The sequence below is a fragment of the Tympanuchus pallidicinctus genome, unplaced genomic scaffold (assembly GCF_026119805.1).
Source record: "Tympanuchus pallidicinctus isolate F22 unplaced genomic scaffold, pur_lepc_1.0 scaffold23, whole genome shotgun sequence".
Classification (NCBI taxonomy): domain Eukaryota; kingdom Metazoa; phylum Chordata; class Aves; order Galliformes; family Phasianidae; genus Tympanuchus; species Tympanuchus pallidicinctus.
The window spans coordinates 95,280-115,658 of record NW_026294740.1 but is presented as its reverse complement, the minus strand read 5'-3'; the positions used below and the strand labels follow the sequence as shown (position 1 = coordinate 115,658).

Below are 20,379 nucleotides of genomic sequence, written 5' to 3'. Positions count from 1 at the left end.
GCTCCCCAGTACAAAAAAGACAGGGATCTCTTGGAAAGAGTCCAGCGGAGGGCTATGAAGATGGTGAAGGGTCTGGAGCATCTCTCCTATGGGGAAAGGCTGAGTGAACTGGGTCTGTTCAGCCTTGAGAAAAGAAGACTGAGAGGGGACCTGATCCAGGTCTATAAATATCTGAGGTGTGGGGGACAGAATGGCGAGGCCAGACTGTTTTCAGTGGTGAGTGGAGACAGGATGAGGGAACTGCAGCATAGGAAGTTCTGCACAAACATGCGCAAGAACTTCTTTACAGTGAGGTGACGGAGCAGTGGAACAGGCTGCCCAGGGAGGTGGTGGAGTCTCCTTCTCTGGAGATGTTCCAGACCTGCCTGGATGCCTACCTGTGCGACCTGCTGTAGGGAACCTGCTTTGGCAGGGGGTTGGACTCGATGATCTCTGGAGTCCCTTCCAACCCCTACAATTCTGTGATTCTGTGTTTCTGTGACTGGGGCATCTGCAGGACAGGCTGTGCTGGGCTGTGTGAGGGTGCAGGCCACACGTCGGACATGCCCAGCCTAGACCTTAGATGAGGAGATCTGCAGGATCTTCTGCAATGCAACCTTGTGTCTCACAGGAGCTGATTTATAGCTGGCCCCAGCAGCTGAGGCTCTGTTTTCAGTTTTCAGCTTCCAGAAGTTGTTTGTAACTGCTCATCTTCTAAAGTCATCTGAAACTTATGTTGATGCTCTGTGGTCTCTCTTCAGTCTCTTTTTAGAATTAACACTCCCAACGGCTCAGTCAGTGAAGGAGACCAATGTTAAGGTATCTTTATATCTGATTGCTGCTGCTACACCAAGGACCAGCTGTGTCTGCTTCTGTTTTCCTCACACCATCATTCATGGTCTTGCTGCTTTTGTACTTCTTGATGCCTGTATCAGTATCAGTTTCTTTGAGGTGCGCTATCAAAAGTATTATCCAAAATGTGTTAAACAAGTGTCTTCCTTTCTGGAAGTGCTTATAATAGGATTTCTAGGTGATCTTCCTGTGCAAACAAGGGATATATAGTAAACAGCATTTTCTATCTTGATTATACACTTCCCTTTTCTAGATCAGATAATGATATTTCAGAAGAGTTTCGGTACAAGCAGAGATAAGAACCTCTGTGTTTGTACACAGAACACAATAATATTTGTGCTGTTCAAGTTGTCCAATACAATGATTGTCAAATAATCTGTAAACCAGTCTCAAAAAAGAACAATTGTATGGAACCACTGTGTTTTAAGATAGGTCCTGCCTTTGCTTCAACTTTACAGCTGACCAAAAGACAAACTCTATTTGGAAATGCAGATTATTGAATGATAACTGCTAATATACAGGAGAGGAAGCTACCTGACAAGCAACCTTGTTCATATCTTTCAGCTTAGCCATTCAACAGTGAATATTAAAAAGTCTGCAAGGCCAAGGAGTGGAAAACCTTAGGTCTTAGATTGTACTGTAAATGTGCTCAAGAAGCTTTGCTGAATGTGCATCAATCCCATAGCACTACTTAAAGTGGAAATCCTCTGACAGTAGGATTAAACAAATGGTGTATGAGGATGCACTTCCACCTCTGCCTGCAAACCTAGTGAGGACTAGGCACTTGTGCAGCGTTCTTCAGGGACTGCTCCTCATTCCTTTCAGCACAAATGGTGGGAAATGCTGTAGTGCTGTGAAATTCTCTGATCTCCTTAAGTATTTCTGTAAGATTGACTGCTGTATTCAATTTAATTCAATGCTCTGTGTTACAGGAGCATTTGGAACTGCAAGATTAATTTTATTTATTTACTAGGTGATAAATGTAGAGGCTTCATCAGTTTGACTCCTCATGCTGATTGAGATAGCGAGTGTATTTTGTTTCTTTAAATATTTTGTTTTTCTGATTACATACCAGTATGCTTTACAGGCTTCCCAGTGAGGCTGTGGATTCTCCTTCCCTGAAGATATTGCAGACCCGCCTGGATGCTGAGCTGTGCAGCCTGCTGTAGGGAGCCTGCTTTGCAGGGGCATTGGACTCAATAACTTTAGAGGTCCCTTCCAAACCCTACTTCTAATTCTGTGACTCTGATTCTGAGATGCTTCTTATACTTCTGTATTCTTTGTGCCTTTAGTCCTGTGACTGTTGGGCCAAATTATAATTCATTATCTCTTCTCCTCGTATTTCTTTCACAAGATGCTAGTACAAACCAGCACTGCCCTAAATCTTTAATCTCTCCTACCACATGATTTCTGATTACGCCTCTGTCTCTGCTTTCTGCCTTAACTGCTAAGCTGGTGCAGTTCACTGAGAGGAGTGAAGATCAAGATAGTAAATACAGGCAGGTGTTTCACAAGGCAGATATATATGTAGCTTTGTAAATGGTTGTTTCAGAACAGATACGACAGTCCCAGAGGATGCCAGTTTCAGCCCCAGGCACAGACAGACGGCAGAGAGCCTCAGCAGCATTTTTTCTCGGTTTTCTCTCTTTAGTTTTCTCTCTAACAGCATTCAGTAGCAATTACTGGTGTGAAGGGACAAGAAAAGTTGCCAAACCTTTCTGCATAGGACAGGCCAAAGGGGATAACTGCATCCGCTTTAATAGCCCTGATGCCAACAACAGCAATGCTGTGCAATATATCTGGGAGATGGGAGACGACAAGTTTGTTGACCGAAAGTTTCATGCTGGGATTTGGTATTCATGTGAAGAAATTATAAATGGGGAAGGTGAGTAAAAGCACATAAACTTACTTTAGAAAATACTCAGAGTTTTTTTCTACTTATTTGATGTCAATTTCCTCTTTGCTGCAATATCATGTATGTATTTTAAAAGAAAAAGTAGCCTTTAAAAGTTTATCTTCTCCAGGAAAGAGAATCTTAGAGGATACTCCCTAGTCAATTTCTAAAAAAATTCTAATAAATTCTGTGAAGAATTTTGAAGTGACAGAGATAGTGCAGATCAACGTTTGTTTGTTTTTTTTCACTCATAACAGGGAAGTGTTTAATTTTCTGATATTGTTACTCTCTTAGGCAAAAATAATCCCCATCACGGATGGGCCAGGATCTTTTCAATGTTGTACAATGACAGAACAAGTGGCAATGGGAACAAACTGCAACACAGCGAGTTCCAAACAAATACGAGGAAGAAGTTCTTTGCAGTGAGGGTGGGAGAGCCCTGGAACTGGCTTCCCAGAGAGCTGGTGGAGTTGTCTACTCTGGAGATGCTCACCTGGGTGCCTACCTGAGCAATCTGCTGCAGGGAACATGTTTTAGGGGATATTGAACTAGACGGTCTGCAGAGGCCCAATACAAACCCTACAGTTCTGTAGGTTATATTTGCCTTGAATGATTGCCCCGTAGGAACATAAAAACCGTAGCATGCATTTTTAAAGATATTTAGATTTTCATTTTACCAGTTAAATCTGAGACTAAGGTTTTTTCATGGATTTCCTCTTAAGTACAGGCACTCTTACTTTCTTACTGTGATCTCACAATACATAAACCAAAGCAGAATAGTATTATTTTTCACCCTCCTAAAAAAGAATTTGGAATTCATGAATCCTGAGCTCTGGCATCTAACTGTGTTTTACTCTGACTACATAAGTATCAGTAGAATGGGAAGAAATTGCTGTGTAAGAGAACCTCTAATTAATTTTGGATCTTTGTATATGGGAACTGTTTAACTGATTCAAGAAATAGGGTTTATATTGTGAATTTAGGTTGAAGTTAATTTTTTCTTATTGTGTAGGAGTGCCAAATTGAACAAAACTAGGAATCAAGTCAGCTGTCATCTGCAACAAAATACAAATATTTTAGAAGTTGTATGTTCTGAGGAGTGAGTTCTGCCAAAAGATCTTGTATATTACGCAATTTCAAGGGGGTTAATGGCAAAGATCAGAGCAAAAAGCATCTCTCACTCAAAAGAAAACAACAAAAAAAGACCATTTTAGGTAGAGATTGCTGTAGATACTGGGTTCATAGGATTGATCTGTTGGCTGTGGCTGTTTTTGTTCATACTTGGTGCAGTTAGTAGCTAAAAAAGCCCATCCTCTGTTCTCAGACCAAAATTAATTCTAAGAGCTCTGTTCAAAGCATCTACATGGAAATCAGGAGGTCACATGGGTTTGAAAATCAGATCTTACAGATAAAAAAGCAGTCAAGCTTCGAAGAAATTAGTGTGAGCAACAGTCTTGTTGCTGCAGATGTCTTTACCAACTTTAGTGATTCTGTAATTCATAAGCTGGATGAAATAGTCTTTCAAATTAACTGTTAATTTTGAATTTCTGGCTTTCACAGCTGTAACTTTTTGGAAAACACTTCAAAGGCTTTCTCTAAGTCTCCCATAAAAGAGTAATACTATTTCTGCTCTGGAACAGGCTGGGACAATCTCCAGGAGTTGATCCACTTATCAGAGACTATGAACAAACTCCCATTAAATAAAGGTTTTCCTGATCATCTTAATTTGTGCTTCTATGGTATTTTTTTTTTTTTTTTTTTTTTTTTAACTGTTTCCTTAGGCCATTACAGAATACCAAACAATGCAGAATTTTCTTTTAAAATTATTATTATTATTTTTAGGTGAGAAATGTAGAAGTTTTATCAGTTTGACTCCAGCTTCTGATCGAGGTAAATATGCAATTTTGTTTACATAAATCAAACATTCTTGATCAGATTTACCAATATAATAAATATAATAAATATAATGTATTTGGATTTGAAAAAAAAAAATCTCATATAGTTTTAATTGCTTATTTAGTGTTTCCACTTCAAAATGAAGCCCACATGACTTAAAGTATATGTCAGTATCCTCTGAAATTACTCCTTTTGAATAGCAACTTAAACAAAAAAAAAAAAACAAACGTATTTTGAATAAGGATACTGGAAATTAGGATTTCCAAAGCTTTTCTATCTCTTTCCTCATATCTTCAAATTCAGTCAAGAACTCTATGGATGACACTGTGCTACCTTGAAAGGCCACAGGGATGGCAGCATACAAAGCACAAATGGGGTAGCAACTTGCTGTCCCCATTAAATCCCAAGGGACTTGGGAGATGTGCTGTGAACCAAACTAATGTGGAGATGAATCGTCTCCCTGTAAGCTCTCAGTAGGTATTTCCATTCATCCAGGTTTTGCAGTCCAAATACAACTACAGAAAGTGTGGAGTAAACCTAGTTCTTTCAAAGAACCATTCCTTTTTCTACAAAACCTGCTTGCAATGCCATGAAGAGAGTCTCCTCCAATGTTAATCCCATCATGTAAATGGTTAGACCAATCTAGGAAGTGGCTGATCTAGAATAAAATCTTCTCCAAGGTTTTCAAATGCATACTAGAAAAGTACTCTTGTCCAAATAGCCTGGATATGCATTTGCAACTACCTGTGTATCAGAAAGATTGAATATCTGAGGGCTAGCACCTCTTCTCACCTCTGTGCAGCCATGTCTCTGTTCACAAATAATTCAAGATGTTTGTATCACGAGGAGTACGTTGTGGGCCTGGGACTGATTGCTCCTCACACCTAGAACCACTGGTGGATGCAGTACTGAAACACCTCCATTAACAGGACATTGGCCCCTGGTCAGAAGTCAGATTAAGACACCTAAGAAAGCACTTCTGTACCTGAATACTGCAATGTGAAAATACCTCAGGGCAGTGCAATGCTGTGTGGAAATAAAGATTTTTGCCCTTGTCACATCTCACCTTGCACAGGAAGACAAAGCTTGTGTTCCATACATACGTATGGCTGCTGCGTGCACAAGACTTGAGATGCATCAAAGTCTCTGTTCCTGAGCTGAATATCCCAAGGCAGGGTGATACACATAAGTGCTCAGTGCATGTATAATGATGGCTCACTATTCAAAAATATTTAGATGCAAGGTCCTATTACTGGACCATACTTCTGGTTAATGTATCATTCAAATTTCCTGAACAAAATGAACTTTTTTTTGCCAAGATAAAGATTTTCTTGAGAAATACACCTCGCCCAGGAACTCTCATGCAACGTCTGATCCACTCATATAAAGCACAAGTGCATAGTATTCAATTACATGTAGTAGTCAATTACATGTCTTAGCAATGTTTCTATTTTTAATTTATGTTTGTTAGTATATATGTATGCACATATACCTGGTGTATATATATATATCTATGAAATCACTTTGTGGATACACAATCAGATGTCAAAGGACACAATAACTTGTTTTTAAGAAGGTTTGTATGGTTCAGTGACCAGCTGTTGGCCGGTTCCTGCTACTGTCTGGATAGAAGAGGACTCTGCCTGCTCCTGCCTGTGTGACATTAGCATATGAACAGAAAAACAGTGATGTAACTAATAGATAACTAGAGAGAGATGAACTAGCAGATGAATCTCAGTGAAAACTGGAGATTGTCTGTGCACATGAAGGCATCTCTGTCCAAATAGAAAGAGCTTGTCTGGTGAAAGACTGTAAACTAAAAGGGAATATGTTTGTTAATGATTGGGGTAACTATTCAGTGCAAAAACTGTACTTTCCCACCTTGAACTGTGAGGTTCTGACACATACAGAAGAAACATGCAAAAGCTCATTCACTACATGGCCAGTACAGGAATAATAAGTTAGGGCAGCTATTGAACTTGAAGTCTTCTTCTTGATGTTAAAATAGCATTCTCATAGCCTCTAACTTCAGATGAAGTCAGGTAAGGTCCCAGATGACTGGAGGAAGGGTCACATCACTCCCATTTATAAGAAAAGGAGCAAGGAGGACCCAGGAGCTGCAGGCTGGTGAGTCTCACCTCTGTGCTTGGGAAGATCATGGAACAGATAGTCCTGGACAGCCAGTACAGCTTCACCAGGGGAAGGTCATGCTTAAGCAATCTGGTGACCTTCCATGATGGAGTGGTGGACAAGGGGAAAGTGGCTGATGTCATTTAGCTGGACATGAGCAAGGCCTTTGACATGGTCCCCCACCACATCCTTATCTCCAAATTGGAGGGATGTGGATTTGATGGGTGGACCACCTGATGGATAAGAAACTGGTTGAAAGGTTGCAGACAGAGGATGGTCATCAATGGCTCTGTGTCCAGGTAGAGGCCAGTAAGGAGCGGCGTCCCCCAGGGGTCTGTCTTGAGACCGGTGTTCTTTAACATCTTCATCAATGACATTGATGATGGACAGCCTCAGCAAGTTTGCTGACAACACCAAGCTGAGTGGTGAGGTTGAGGAGTTGGTGCAGGGGAAGGAAGGGATGCCATTCAGAGGGACCTGAAACAGACTTGGAAGGTGGGTTCGGGTGAACCTGATGAGATTCAACACATCAAAGTGCAAGGTTTTGCATTTGGGCCGGAGGAATCCCTGGCATTCATACAGACTGGAAGGAGTGGTCCTTGAGAGCAGCCCTGCAGAGAAGGATCTGGTGGTCCTGATGGAGAAAAAACTGAACATGAGCCAGCAGTGTGCTCTTGCACCTGGGAAAAATGGTATTGTGGGCTCCATCAGAAGATGAGTGGCCAGCAGGGACAGGGAGGTGGTTGTCCCTCTCTACTCCGCTCTTCTGAGGCCACATTTGCAGTGCTGCATCCAGGTCTGGAGCCCTCAGTACAAGAAAGACAGGGAGCTGTTGGAGAGGGTCCAGAGGAGCCACAAAGATGATCAGGAGGCTGCAGCACCTCCCCTATAAAGACAGGCTGAGGGAGCTGGGCTTGTTCAGCCTGGAGAAAAGAAGGCTTCTGTGTGACCTAAAGGGAGCCTATAGACAGGAAGGGAGTCAACTCTTTGAAAGTGTAGATAATAGCATAACAAGGGGAAATGGTTTTAATTTTAGGGAGAGAAGACTTAGGTTGGATGTCAGGGGGAAATTCTTTACAGATATTGGTAAGGTGCTGGAACAGCTGCCCAGAGAGGTTGTTGATGCCTCGTCCCTGGAGGTGATCAGGGCCAGGTTGGATGGGGTGCTGGGCAGCCTGGTTTAGCATTAAATGTGGAGGTTGGTGGCTCTGCGTGTGGCAGGGGGGTTGGAGATTCATGATTCTTGAGGTCCCTTCCAACCCTGGCCATTCTGTGATTCTGTGATTCTGTGACTTTTTGTTTAAAGTTATGTAAACAATATGAATGAAGAGAAAACTGGTGAAAATATAAATGACTTTTTTATCATCTCTCAGTATTTATTTGTTTTTACAGGAGTTTTATGGCTGTCTATTGTAGCAGAGCTACTCTATAACATTTTGCTTCTGACTGGAGTTGTTCTCATGTCAGTAGAAATGTGCTACTACAGTACTGTCATTGATGGACTAAAGATCAACGCCTTTTCTGCAGTAGTCATCGTACTAGCAGGTACAGTTTAGGATCTCAATTTATTACATCCAGAAAATTTAACATTGATAGCGTTCAAGCTGAAGATTAGTAACAGCGTGTAGGATTGTAAACTACTACTGTATTTACTGAGACATTAATAACACATTGCTGTTTTTTTTTTAATTATTATGGTCATTACTTAATATGTTTTTTTTTAAGTTTAGTTTATATTTGTACTTGCTATTTTTAATGTCAGTGTTTTAACTTTATTATTTTGAATTTGGTTGTCTGATTGTCAAAGAAAAAAAAACCCTTCAAAATAACTTGATTTTCTATTTCCAATATGCTGAGGATAAAATGAGCAATAGTCAAATCAAAATGGCAGTTATAAGAGGGAATAAAATGGAATCACATAATTTTTAATAGAAAACAATCATACAAATTGTGTTTAATTTTCTGCATTTTATTTCTTAATCCAATGCTATCTCATAATAGCATCCTAGACAAATTCAATTCAGAAGAAACTTCAAATGGTCCCCAGTCCAACCCCTGTTCACAGCAGGGTTACCTCCAAGATCTGAGCAGCTTGCTCTACAGGGTTATATCCTTCTGGTTCCAAAAGACCTGCAGCCTTCCTTGGAAGTTGATTCCACTGCTTGTCTGTCCTCATGGTGAAGAACTTAATATATCACTACCTGAGCAATGTGGTCTGAGTTTATCATTGACCATGCAATGAGAGCTGGAGATCAGACCAGAGCCTTCTGAAAGTGTCTTGCAGTCTGAGCTACTCTGCCATTCTACGTCAAACACTGAGGAAATTTGAGCTAAAATTACTGGTAACATGCACAGTGTTTCATAGTTACATATAACTTCTTGTGGAACACATACCACTATCTTTCACACTGTCATGAGTCCAAAGTGATTTATATTAGTTGAGGGATATCTTCTAAAAACACAGATTGCAAGTCAAATACATGGGCAGATGGCAAAGCCTATGTCTTTATGAATTTATCTCAAGATGCTTTTCTCTGAAAAAATTGGGTTTGATCCTAATTCTAGTATTTGTGGATTTAGTGTTCTTGTATTTGTGATTGCTGTGCTTTTCTTCATGAATTAAAGATTTTTCATTATACTTTTTCCTCTTAAATATAATCACATATTTAATGCATTTGCCATTATCATTTGTTGGATAAGTAAACTAAGATTTTTAAAAGCCCAGTAATTATAATGAGGAAAAAAACATTTTTCTTCCTTTCTGAAGATGCCTTTGCATACTTGAAGATATCTATTGTGTCTCAGATTCATCTTCTCTGAAAGAAATAATAGAAAAACATGCCACGTGACTTCACGTATATTTCTACTGCTTCTGATCACTCTTGTTTCTCCAGGTATTCTCTTGCTCAACTTTTCTGCAGTTCTCCTAGAGGAAAGTGCTTAATGCAGACAATGGGGTGACCTTCCAAAAACTTTAGAAGACAGTGATTTACAATCCAGATAGTAACTTCTGGAACACTGTAGTTTTAGTTCAGCGTTCAAGTTAGGCCCAAATTTCCTAATCTTTTTCTGACAGATATTTTCTAGCCTTGTGTTAGGAAAAATCTCCAACCTCCAGAATTACCACCAACAACAAAACAAAGCAAAACAAAGCAAAAACAAAAACAAAACAAAACTCCCACCTTTGTAATAAAGGTTCTGTGACTTTCTTAGGAAATGCAATCCAGACCTTAATGATGAAAATGCTTTCTTCATGCCCAATATAAAGCCACTGCTGCTACAATTTTTGTATCTTTAGGGATCTTCACCTGAAACACAGCAGGCGATTTCCTCTTCTTTTTAATTAACTCTTACACATTTCCAGATTTCTCTCAGCTCCATATAGGCCAGAGAGTGGTACCCAAGATTTGCTGTCTATGACTTTGAGAACATTGTAGAATATCTTCTTTCTTTATTTCTTTCTTTTTTCTTTTTTCTTTTCTTTTTTTTTTTTTTTTTCTTAAGAATGACTTTCCTGAAGGCTGGTAAAAATGTTCATAGTCACCAGTTCTACTAAATGCTCAAAAAAGACCCCTGTCTCCATAATCTTTCTTGAGCAGGGATTTACCATTAGAGGTCCTGGAAACAATTTTAAAATATTTTAAATATTTTTCTCTTATCACTGATGAGAGATTTTCTGTATTTTGAACCTCATCTACAGACAGAGTAAAGTAGCATACTTTTTTTGACTGAATAAATAAGCTTACTTTTTTGCTTACTTTTTATTTCTACCTGTATCTTTCCATCCATTGTCAGGCCTATTTCTAAGGAAAGAGTAGTAAGCCTAAGTGATGTAAAGACCGTGGCCACCTCCTCCAATCACTCTGGCACCAGACTACTTCTTTTTCTTGGCCAATGGAGCCCATCTCTGTGCCCGTGGACCCGATGTCTCTGCCCTTTTGAAAGCTTATCCAGTAGCAATGCTGAGTACATGTCGCAGTGACATGACAAATACAGACATGCAAAGGACCATGACATACTCAGTCAGCTTGCCATAGTCAAAACACTGACTTGAACACAGAGGATTCACATAAGAACATGAACACAGAAAACTGACTCTCAGCTTGGGCTGGCAGAGGCAGGAAATCAGTTGTGCAGGCACATACACAGCACTCCCTAGGTTCACAAGCACACAGACATTCACAGATGCTCTACATGCTGGCCCAAACCCTCTGTCTGTCCAGTATGCCTGCCCAGATCCTGGGTTCCCTTGTCTACTTCTCAGATCTCCTACTTATAAATTAGTTCAGCCTGATGCATACTGCAAAAATGCAGTTATCACAGGCAGACACTCATCCCATGTGCACCCCATGCTATAAATCCTCCTGGATATAACAGCATGAACTCCCACCCCTCCTGATGCCCCAGACTGGACCTGCAGCACCATCATTTGCTGTCTGGTTCAGCTTGGTGTTTGCTGGCTTATACACACATACATAAGCTTTGGGGAAGATATGGACAGCCCCTACATGGGCTGATGCCAAGCACATGGGCTGTGATGCATGGCCTGGCTTCAGCCACCAGTATGGAGCCCCACACTTGCTTCACTCAAGTCAGCACCCCACCAGTAGATGGTTTGGGATTGCACAACATGCTTGCCTCAGTGGCCAGGAGTAGAAGACCCTCCACACACCAGAAGCTGCACTAAGACCCTATGGGTTCCAGTAGTTGACATTATGGGTTGGGGCATCCACATTCCCAGCCCTACTCCAGTAAGTGGCATTAAATTCCACCCATACTGAGAGGACCTCAGTGGTTGGCACTTGATCGTTTAAAGTCACATCCACACACATGTACATTTCCTCAGTCACACTGGTTTTTGCCAGCAGCTGGTTTGGGGAACACACCATTGTGTTTCAGTGGCAGGTAAAACCAGGATCTGGTATCACAATCAGGGGCCCATACCCCTACTCTGACTCCAGTGGCTGGCACTTAGGGCTCAAAGTTTGCAGGACCTGACAGTCGGAACATCTCTCAGTTCAGCAGCTGACTGCGCAGCTAGGGGTGCCTCATCCCCTGGCCTGACTCCCAAGAGCCAGCACCAGTTTTCACACATACACACATCAGACATCCCTAGCAGCTGGCACAGTCTCTGATGTCCACATACACATAAGGCAGAGAGCACAAGTACACAGATATTTAAGAAAAAGAAAAGTGAGAAAATAGAAGAAGATAGGACAGGCTGCTATGATCAGGCAATGGGCTTTGCCAGCGAAAGCACTGACTGCCCCCATTTCATACAGGACCAGCACCTTCAGCCCATTTATACTTTTTCACTAGCCCCACCCCCACCCCTCTACCTCTCCATGTTCATTACTCCTTCCTGCTTGTCCTCCCTTCCTTTCTCCTCCCTTCTACCTGCTTTCCAGTTTGGTTTGCATCACTACTTCCTGTATCATTTATCTGTCAGGTTTGTTGCCCCTATATGTTTTTGTCTATGGCTTCCTTCCTTTCTTGTCCTTCATTGCACAAGAAAAAGGTAGTAGTACAGATACACTTAAAGGAGCAGAAGTTCTCTTTCCATACACGCTTACAAGCTTAATTTAACTATTTAGACAGTTTCACCAATTACTAGCTCATTTTTCTTGTGTCAGTGGTGTGTCACTGTTATTCCCTATGTACCTTTGTACATTTTTACTGGATACTCTTTACTTCAGCTAGACCCCTATTTTAAACATTTCATGAGATATTAAAAAATTGAAGAACATCTGTCTTGGCTGTTAAATTTACATATAATCTATTGTAAATATGAACCAAATCTAGTTACTAGTCTAGATCCTTGACTAATTACTAATTACTAAGTTACTAATCTAGTTCCTTGACTAGACTAATCTAGTCAAGGAAATGGTTTAAAGATTCCTACACTTTAATCTGTAATGAAAATGCAGTTTTTTATACCAACATCCTCTTAATTCTAGCACACAAAAACAAACTGAAAGTCAACTAATGAGATGTGCAGCAAAAAATAGCTACATAACTAAAGCTATACTAAAAACACATTTTAAGGAAACAGCTATAGTAATTGACCATTTAAAAAAGTCAGGGTTTAATTTCCTTCAGTCTTTAGCTCAGACCAAATAAAGTCTTATAATAACTGTTCTAACTGATGTAGAATATGTTGCACTAAAAAAATTATTACTGTGAAATTTTATCCTTATATGAGAACTTCAAGGAGGTAGTTCTGGTAAACAGTAGGTTCACATCCAGTATTTCAGGAAAGATGCTTTTGTAATGACTACTGAAGCCAGGTCACTGCCAACTTCTACTTGTTATGTCCTAGACTGAGAGCCTCTGTGGACAAGCAATTGCTTTTATCTTTTTTTTTTTTTTTTTTTTTTTTTTTTTCCCCAAGAATTCATGAAGCAGAGCTACTTTGGGAATATCCATCAATTGGGACTTGTGGGGGGATTGTCTGGTGTTTCAGACAGTGAGTTGCTTGATACTTCCAGGATGTTTATATATATAGCTGGAAACAAAAAATACAGAAATTAATGGAGAAGTTCACTGATTGAAAATAAAATGCTGAGGGAAAAGTGATCTCATTATGCTTGGGTAGTAGCTTTGTAGGAATTTTGAAAATTAAATTATTAAATAGAATCCACTTTGACAACTGAGTCTTTCACTGCTTTTTAATAGGCATTAGGCACTTGCTCATTTACTCAATTCATTTACTCAAATAATGCTGATAAATCTGTCTGCTTTTGAGGCACCAATACAACTAATACTTGTACTTTTGAAAATCTTTCCACTGAAAGATAGAGCTACAGGAAACATGACCTGCACAATGCAACTGAGTGAGACTTCACTGCCGTGGCTGATGCCTGCTCAGGGCTAAATTACTAAAAGTAGATTTTGAAATACTAAAAGTAGAGAGTGAGGACCATTAACTTTTTTGCTTTTTAATGTTGCTTTTTCTGCTTTTATCACAACACATAAATACAGCCAGATAACAATGTCCAGGATGCTCATAAGTATGTTCAGTGTCTTATAGAGTTCAGATATGTTGAAAAATGTTCTTCAGAAGCTCAAGAGACAACTGCTATAGAGAGTGAGGAACGGCTGCAGCTTGCATTTTCTAATATTCTCATGATATTTTATGTATTGATATCTAATATTCTCGTGATATTGTATTTTTTAGGTCTTCTGGGCATGGTTGCTCACATGATGTACACAACTGTATTTCAAATGACTGTAAATCTTGGTCCTGAAGACTGGAGACCTCACACATGGGATTATGGCTGGTCCTATTGGTACCTATTTGCTTATGTTTGGTTCTTCCCTTACATTTCAGTCACTTCACCCTATATTCAAAGAATTTATACCTACTTTATAATGGATGGGTCTAACCTACTTCCCTCTTGATTTAGATGTTTTTTTTTCTCCAAATTCAGTACTTAGATTATTGCATAGGATGTATAAACTTGTCAGTTTTGCATTTTCCATCCTTTAGACAGTTCTGCATGAAGAAGAGGTTCTTTTCCACATGCATCAGATTACCCATTTGTTTTCAGAGTTAGATTTGGTACCTTTGTTTTCCAGGAAGACTGTCTTGCATAAATTACTTACAACTCTCCTGGCCTCAAACACTTAGGCTACATATTTCCTTACTTCAATTCATTGCGTGTGGAACATTTCAGACAAAATGTAAATTTTTGAGAAAAGATTTGCATATATAAGCCTATAAGCAATTGCAACATTTCTTCTGAGGAAATACTGTTAATTTATTAAGAAAGAGGGGTATGCAAGGGATTTTTGCAATATGCATGTCTCTGTTGTGCTACTGAAAATCCATTCAAATTTGTTCGGTAGTCAGCATTTGAATTCAAGTGGACCTCAACAAGTTTGTGATGACACCAAGCTGAGCAGTGCAGTTGATACACTGGAGGGAAGGGAAGCCATCCAGAGAGACCTGGACAGGCTGGAGAAGTGGGCCTATGGGAACCCAATGGGGTTCAGTAAGGCCAGGTGCAGGGTGCTGCCATTGGGTGGGGGCAATGCCAGGTATTGATACAGACTGGGGGAAGATGTGCTTGAGAGCAGCCCTGCGCAGAAGGACTTGGGGTCCTGGTGGGCGAGAAGCTGGCCATGAGGCAGCAGTGAGCGCCTGCAGCCCAGAAGGCAGCTGTGTTGTGGGCTGCATGAAAAAGGGGCGGCCAGCAGGAGAGGGAGCTGATCGTCCCCCTCTGCTGGGCTCCTGTGAGGCCCCATCTGCAGCGCTGCGTCCAGGCCTGGGGCCCCCAGCACAGGAAGGACGTGGAGCTCTGGCAGCGGGTCCAGAGGAGGCACTGAGATGAGCAGAGGGCTGGAGCAGCTCTGTGTGAGGCAAGGCTGAGGGAACTGGGCCTGTTGAGCTTGGGGAAGAGAAGGCTGCGGGGAGACCTCACTGTGGCCTTCCAGTGCTTGAAGGGAGAGTAGAAACAGGAGGGGAATGGTGATAGCATAAGGGGGAATGGATTTAAACTGAGACAGGGGAGGTTTAGGTTGGATGTGAGGAGGAAGTTTTTGAGTCAGAGGGTGGTGAGGCACTGGAACAGGTTGCCCAAGGAGGCTGTGGATGCCCCATCCCTGCAGGCATTCGAGGCCAGGCTGGATGTGGCTCTGGGCAGCCTGGGCTGCTGGTTGGTGACCTGCACACAGCAGGGAGTTGGAACTAGTTGATCTCTGAGGTCCTTTTCATTCTATGATTCTATGATTCGATGATTCTAAGATAATTCTATGAATTTGCAGATATGATATTTGCTGGAAACAGCTGTCATTATGTCAGTGCAGAAACATCTATATTGGGAATGGGTTAAATCCAATGTCTGCCGGGGCCCAATAATTAATGTCACTAAGGGAAAACTCAGACTAATTCTCTACATACCAGTTCTGAGAGTTTAGATCACAGCTCATTGTCATTCACACTTTTGTTCTTTTAAGATTTATTGTATTTTTACTGAATGAGAGATTATAGCTACGTCTTTACAATGCAGATTTTCTAGAGATTTTGCAGTGAAATAGTGTTTGGTTTTTTTTTCCCTGTCTCCTGGTTTGTTACTTTCCACCTTTCTAATAACTGAAATCACATTTGAACACATCGACAACTCTACATTGCTTTGCCTCCAGGGGTCTAAATTTCCTGAGCAGAAGCAGCTTGTTTGGAAGCTTCTGTTCAATACGTACAAATTTTCTCTTGTGCCTTCAGTGCACTTACATTTGGGTCCAGTCAAAACTTCAAAGACAGAGACTATTCAAATAGTAAGAAATTATGTAGCTTAACATGTCTGTCCAACGTACAAGGAAGCCATTGGTACCTGCATGTACAAAGGCGTAGAGGAAGATGGTCTGTGTGGTGCCTGTGATGCCTTTTTTCTAATCAGTTACATGCTCCTTATTTTTTTTTTTTTTTTTTTTTTTTTTTTTTCCTGGCAAAGTTTACTGTCTTCTTTCCTTTACTCAACCTGAAAGGTAGTCATGTCACCCCATTCAAATGTAAGAATAAAGCAAAAAATACATACAGATGCCTCATCCTCCATCTGTCTTTCTTGGTTTCTTTCCTCTTATCTCTTTCTATACGTAATATCGTCTCTTTTTTGATAGCCCACATTTGGACCTTCCTCATTTTTGTGTAAATCCTCAACTTCAGCATTCCAAAACTTCTCTCATACTGACTGACTGGGAGAACCTCATGAGAGTGAAAAGGGAAAGATGCTCATGTATGAGGAAAGAAGACAAATGACAAAAGTTGGACATTCATTATTGTATTTAACTCTGTTTTTGATTATCCCAACATCCACTTGTCACTAAGACCATGTCAGGGATATGGACAGGCAGACACACAGGAAAAGATTTTACTACTTTACCTTTGGGTCCTCTTTAACATTACCTCCTTAACAGCAAGGAAAACAGAGAATCAGGCCCGTGGCAGCAGTTTTTCATCCCAACCTCCAGACTCATTGGAAAAGAACTGCAGTGCCAGCAAGAACTGTTGATCCTGTCATGCTTCTTCCATCTGCTACATTTTCCCATGTTTCCTCATATCTGGCTGCAATGCCTGAGGTTTTTTTTCCACCTGGTCCAGGAGGCACCTGCAACAATAATCACTACTGATGGGTAGGCTCGGTCTGTGGTGGCCCTGAACATCTTTATAATAAGTGTTGTGGTTTAACCCAGCAGGTAGCTCAGCATCACAGTTGTTTGCACATTGATGTCTTATCAACATTGTTTTTCTCCTAGAACCAAAAACACATCATCGTGTCAGACTCTGAAGAAAACAATTCCATCCCAGCTGGAACTAAGACAATAAATCTCTCCATATTTCTTTTCTATCTTCTTAGGTAGATTGAAAGATCTTTATATTGTTAGTGAATCTCTCACTACCCTTGTGTTTCTCACATTGATACATTCTCAAATGAAAAATCATTTTCTCTCTAAAGATTTACTTTGTAGTAAGTTTCCATCATGAAGCAGTGATGGAAAAACATGTATTCCAGTTGCGCTTTTATCTGTAATTCTTTTTACCAGATGAACCAGTTGCTGTAATCCACTTTCTTTTCCAGTTGATCTTTCTGATCATGCTTTTGCCTTTATTCTTTGAGCAGAGTTCAAACTGAATTCGCTTCTTGAAGCTGAATTTCCACTGTAGCCAAGCTCTCTTTTATCCTCTGGCTCTTTCAGTAACAAGAGTTCACTCACTTCTTTCCTTGGTTCTCCTTAGCCACTGGGTTCTTTCTTTCTTTATTTATTTTTATTTTTTGCCAAATTGTTTATGTAAAAGGAAAAGTTCTGGGAAAAATCTTGAAGAATCACATTAATATTTTCTACAGTCAAAGAAACAATTCTGGTTTTTATTTTGTATATTTTAACACAACATTGGTCTGCCGAAGTATCTGCTTATAAGAGCTCAATTTTTTTCAGTCTTTGCTAAGAGGCCTTTTTTGAAGTTTTCTCGTAATCAGTTTCTTTATTTCAGTAGCTTCTTCAAAGGCCTTTAACAGGGTGGTCAACAAGAGTTGTGCTTCATAGTATTAATTATATTGATTTTTCTACTAATCCCACAGTGCATTATTTATTCAGTCAAAATGCTTTTTATCAGATCAGATACACTAACTTTAAATCATCTCATAGGCTAAAACGTGATTTCATTGCTGCCATCTTCAGCTCTTCTCTACTACAGTTGGCTCAAGCCATAGGTTACTTACCAGCATAGGCAGACCTACTGTTCCATTTGCGTTCAGTTTGAACGGTAATGTACGTGTACCTGCTTCTGTTGACTTTCACCAATTCTTGCTATTTCTTTGCTACAAGATCTTTTCCACTTATCCTCATATTTGAGATGGGAAGTCAGTGTGTAATTTGGCTGACTTGAGGAGAAAGCATAACTTAAACTGATCTGCCTTCTTCCTGCTCCTATTAGTCCTATGCATCTGTGTGCCATACTCCATTGCACTCAAACTCTGTCAAAGCATCTAGTTGTCTGATTATCTGGTAACTAATCCTTGCTGAAAATAGCACTTAGAAGGGGAAAAAAAATTAAAAAAAGGAAAGAGTTATTTAAAAACACAAATGAGTTCATTGAACTACAGCAAGGATGTAGGAACAAACATCTATGAAGGAGAAAAGATATTAAAAGGAGTTTCTTAAACTGACTTCTCCACTAAAGCACACATTTCATTTGATTATCCTGACCTTGCCATGTTAAGAAAGGCTCTGCTAAATTTCTTCACTGTAAACTCTAATTCATTCCACTGTGACCATATTTTTACATGATAATTTTATATTTCTAGCATGCATTGCCCACTCAGTAGTCTAGAGTTTTCCTGTATCTCCAGTAAACTGTAACTCAATATCATTTTTTAGTTCCGTCTTTTTATGGTGTTATTCCAAACATTTCATAGTTGGTGTTATTTTCTTCCTCTTTAGTCATCATCTGTTTTCTCAGGAATGTATTTCAGTGTTTGACCCTCTTATTTAACTCTTTTCTTACTAATCTTTGTGAGTAACTGACACAAATTATTTGTCGGTGGCATCTGTGAGATTTTTAGTCTCAGTAGCTGCACATTCTAATTTTGTATGCATCTTCATTCTTATGCAGTTCCTCTTTCTGAAAATGAGCTCAGAATTAACAGAGGATCAGAGGCATTAAAATGGATATTATAAGGAAGGACAATAAATGTGAATGTTATAAGCATTATACAGAGGTCCATTTTATAAGTCAGGTATGTGGATGGCAATTAACCAAATGCATTTCTTCTTCTCTGACTATGCTCCTCTTTCCCTAGTATAAAACAGTGCAACATCTTAGGTGCATTTTTTCAAAAATAAAGTTGAAGAAGTTGGATATGACGATGTTCTGCTAATTTCTAATAAACTTTTTTGTTTATAGCCTCGCTTGGGCTTCCTTCGCTTGCTGTATGGCTGCAGCTGTCACCACTATTAACAAATATACAAAAACTATTTTGGAATTCAAGCACAAAAGAAAAATGCTGGAAAGGAGTTTAAAGATTAAATACAAGTTTCCTGATCACGCAGCTCCAGAGAAAGCTTGCAATGTGTATGTGAACTCTTTTCACAACACTACAGAGGACTGTGCACATCCAGTAAAAGATTTACGTTACATGGGCACTATTTCAGTTCTATAAGTTTTAACCTTTTCTCAAGGCATACTGTGAACCATAAAATCAGAACAGAATGAAACAATGTTATTTAATAAAATTGTACATTTGTGTAGTATTAGTTATCTTCTCTAATAAAAAAAATAATAATTCCATGAATGTTTCAAGGAAGTCTTAGTATTGCAAAAGCAGATTCAGGTGTCCTAGTTCAGAAAAAGATCTGTGACATAGGTTCTGCATTCCTCTGATTTTTAAGCAGAGTGCCTGGTGTCTCTTGCTGAAGCTAAGAAAAGTGAAGGCATGCACCCTTGTTTGCAGGAGATATGCTGTTTGGATGAGTTAAGGAGCTGTGGGAGGAGGTGAGCAGGCTGCATAGCACAGTGGGTGATGAAAAAGAGATTAACAAGTTATTCACAGGATGCTGCAAAGACAAGCACCTGAACTTCTATATGCACAGAAGAAAGTGCAGCTGGAGTCTGCTTGCTGTAGGGTCACAGGACTGAGAATGCTGGGTGCTTGTAACGTCCAGTAAGAGGAAGATGGCTCTTTCTCCATTAGCAGATCTGCAACTGCAGAATTGGTTTGGCCTCTGGCATCAGGTAAAGAGTGGAAGCTCTACCTGGGGTGCGCTCAGAGCCAGCAAATCCTGAAACATGCAGCAGCATCAGTGTGTGACAGCAGTGGGAGACTGTCTCCTTCAGGGACTGAAGGCCTTTTTCTGGTGATGTGATAACATATAGGGATGTTTGCTCTCTGTTGGAACATTGCATATAAAGTGTTTCAGGGAGACTGCTGAAGTCTGTCCAGCCCTCAGACAACTATCCCCTGCTGATTACCCATTTGGACACCAAAGATACTACTGGGGAGGCCTTGAGCATGTCCAGAGTGACTATACAACTCTGATTTGAGGGGGAAGGTATAGGACATGGGGGCCCAGGTTGTGTTTTCCATGACCCTACAGGAAGAAAGACTGACTGGGTAAAGGGCCTAGATGCC

General features: G+C 40.2%; 1 protein-coding gene across 1 annotated transcript; it reads left to right on the top strand.

The window, feature by feature from the left end:
* Positions 1-1,707: 1,707 nt before the first annotated feature.
* On the top strand, positions 1,708-19,538 carry GSG1L2 (GSG1 like 2). The gene is made up of 5 exons (XM_052688200.1): positions 1,708-2,716; positions 4,568-4,615; positions 8,144-8,296; positions 13,929-14,040; positions 19,155-19,538. The coding sequence occupies exons 1-5, from the start codon at positions 2,371-2,373 to the stop codon at positions 19,408-19,410; spliced, it is 915 nt and encodes a 304-aa protein (XP_052544160.1). The 5' UTR covers positions 1,708-2,370; the 3' UTR covers positions 19,411-19,538.
* Positions 19,539-20,379: the final 841 nt, after the last annotated feature.

Coding starts and splice junctions, on each gene's coding strand:
- GSG1L2 (XM_052688200.1), top strand. CDS start 2,371: ATGGTTGTTTCAGAACAGATACGACAGTCCCAGAGGATGCCAGTTTCA. Junction 8,297..13,928: donor AGTAGTCATCGTACTAGCAG/GTACAGTTTAGG, acceptor TGTATTTTTTAG/GTCTTCTGGGCATGGTTGCT. Junction 14,041..19,154: donor GATTATGGCTGGTCCTATTG/GTACCTATTTGC, acceptor TTTTGTTTATAG/CCTCGCTTGGGCTTCCTTCG.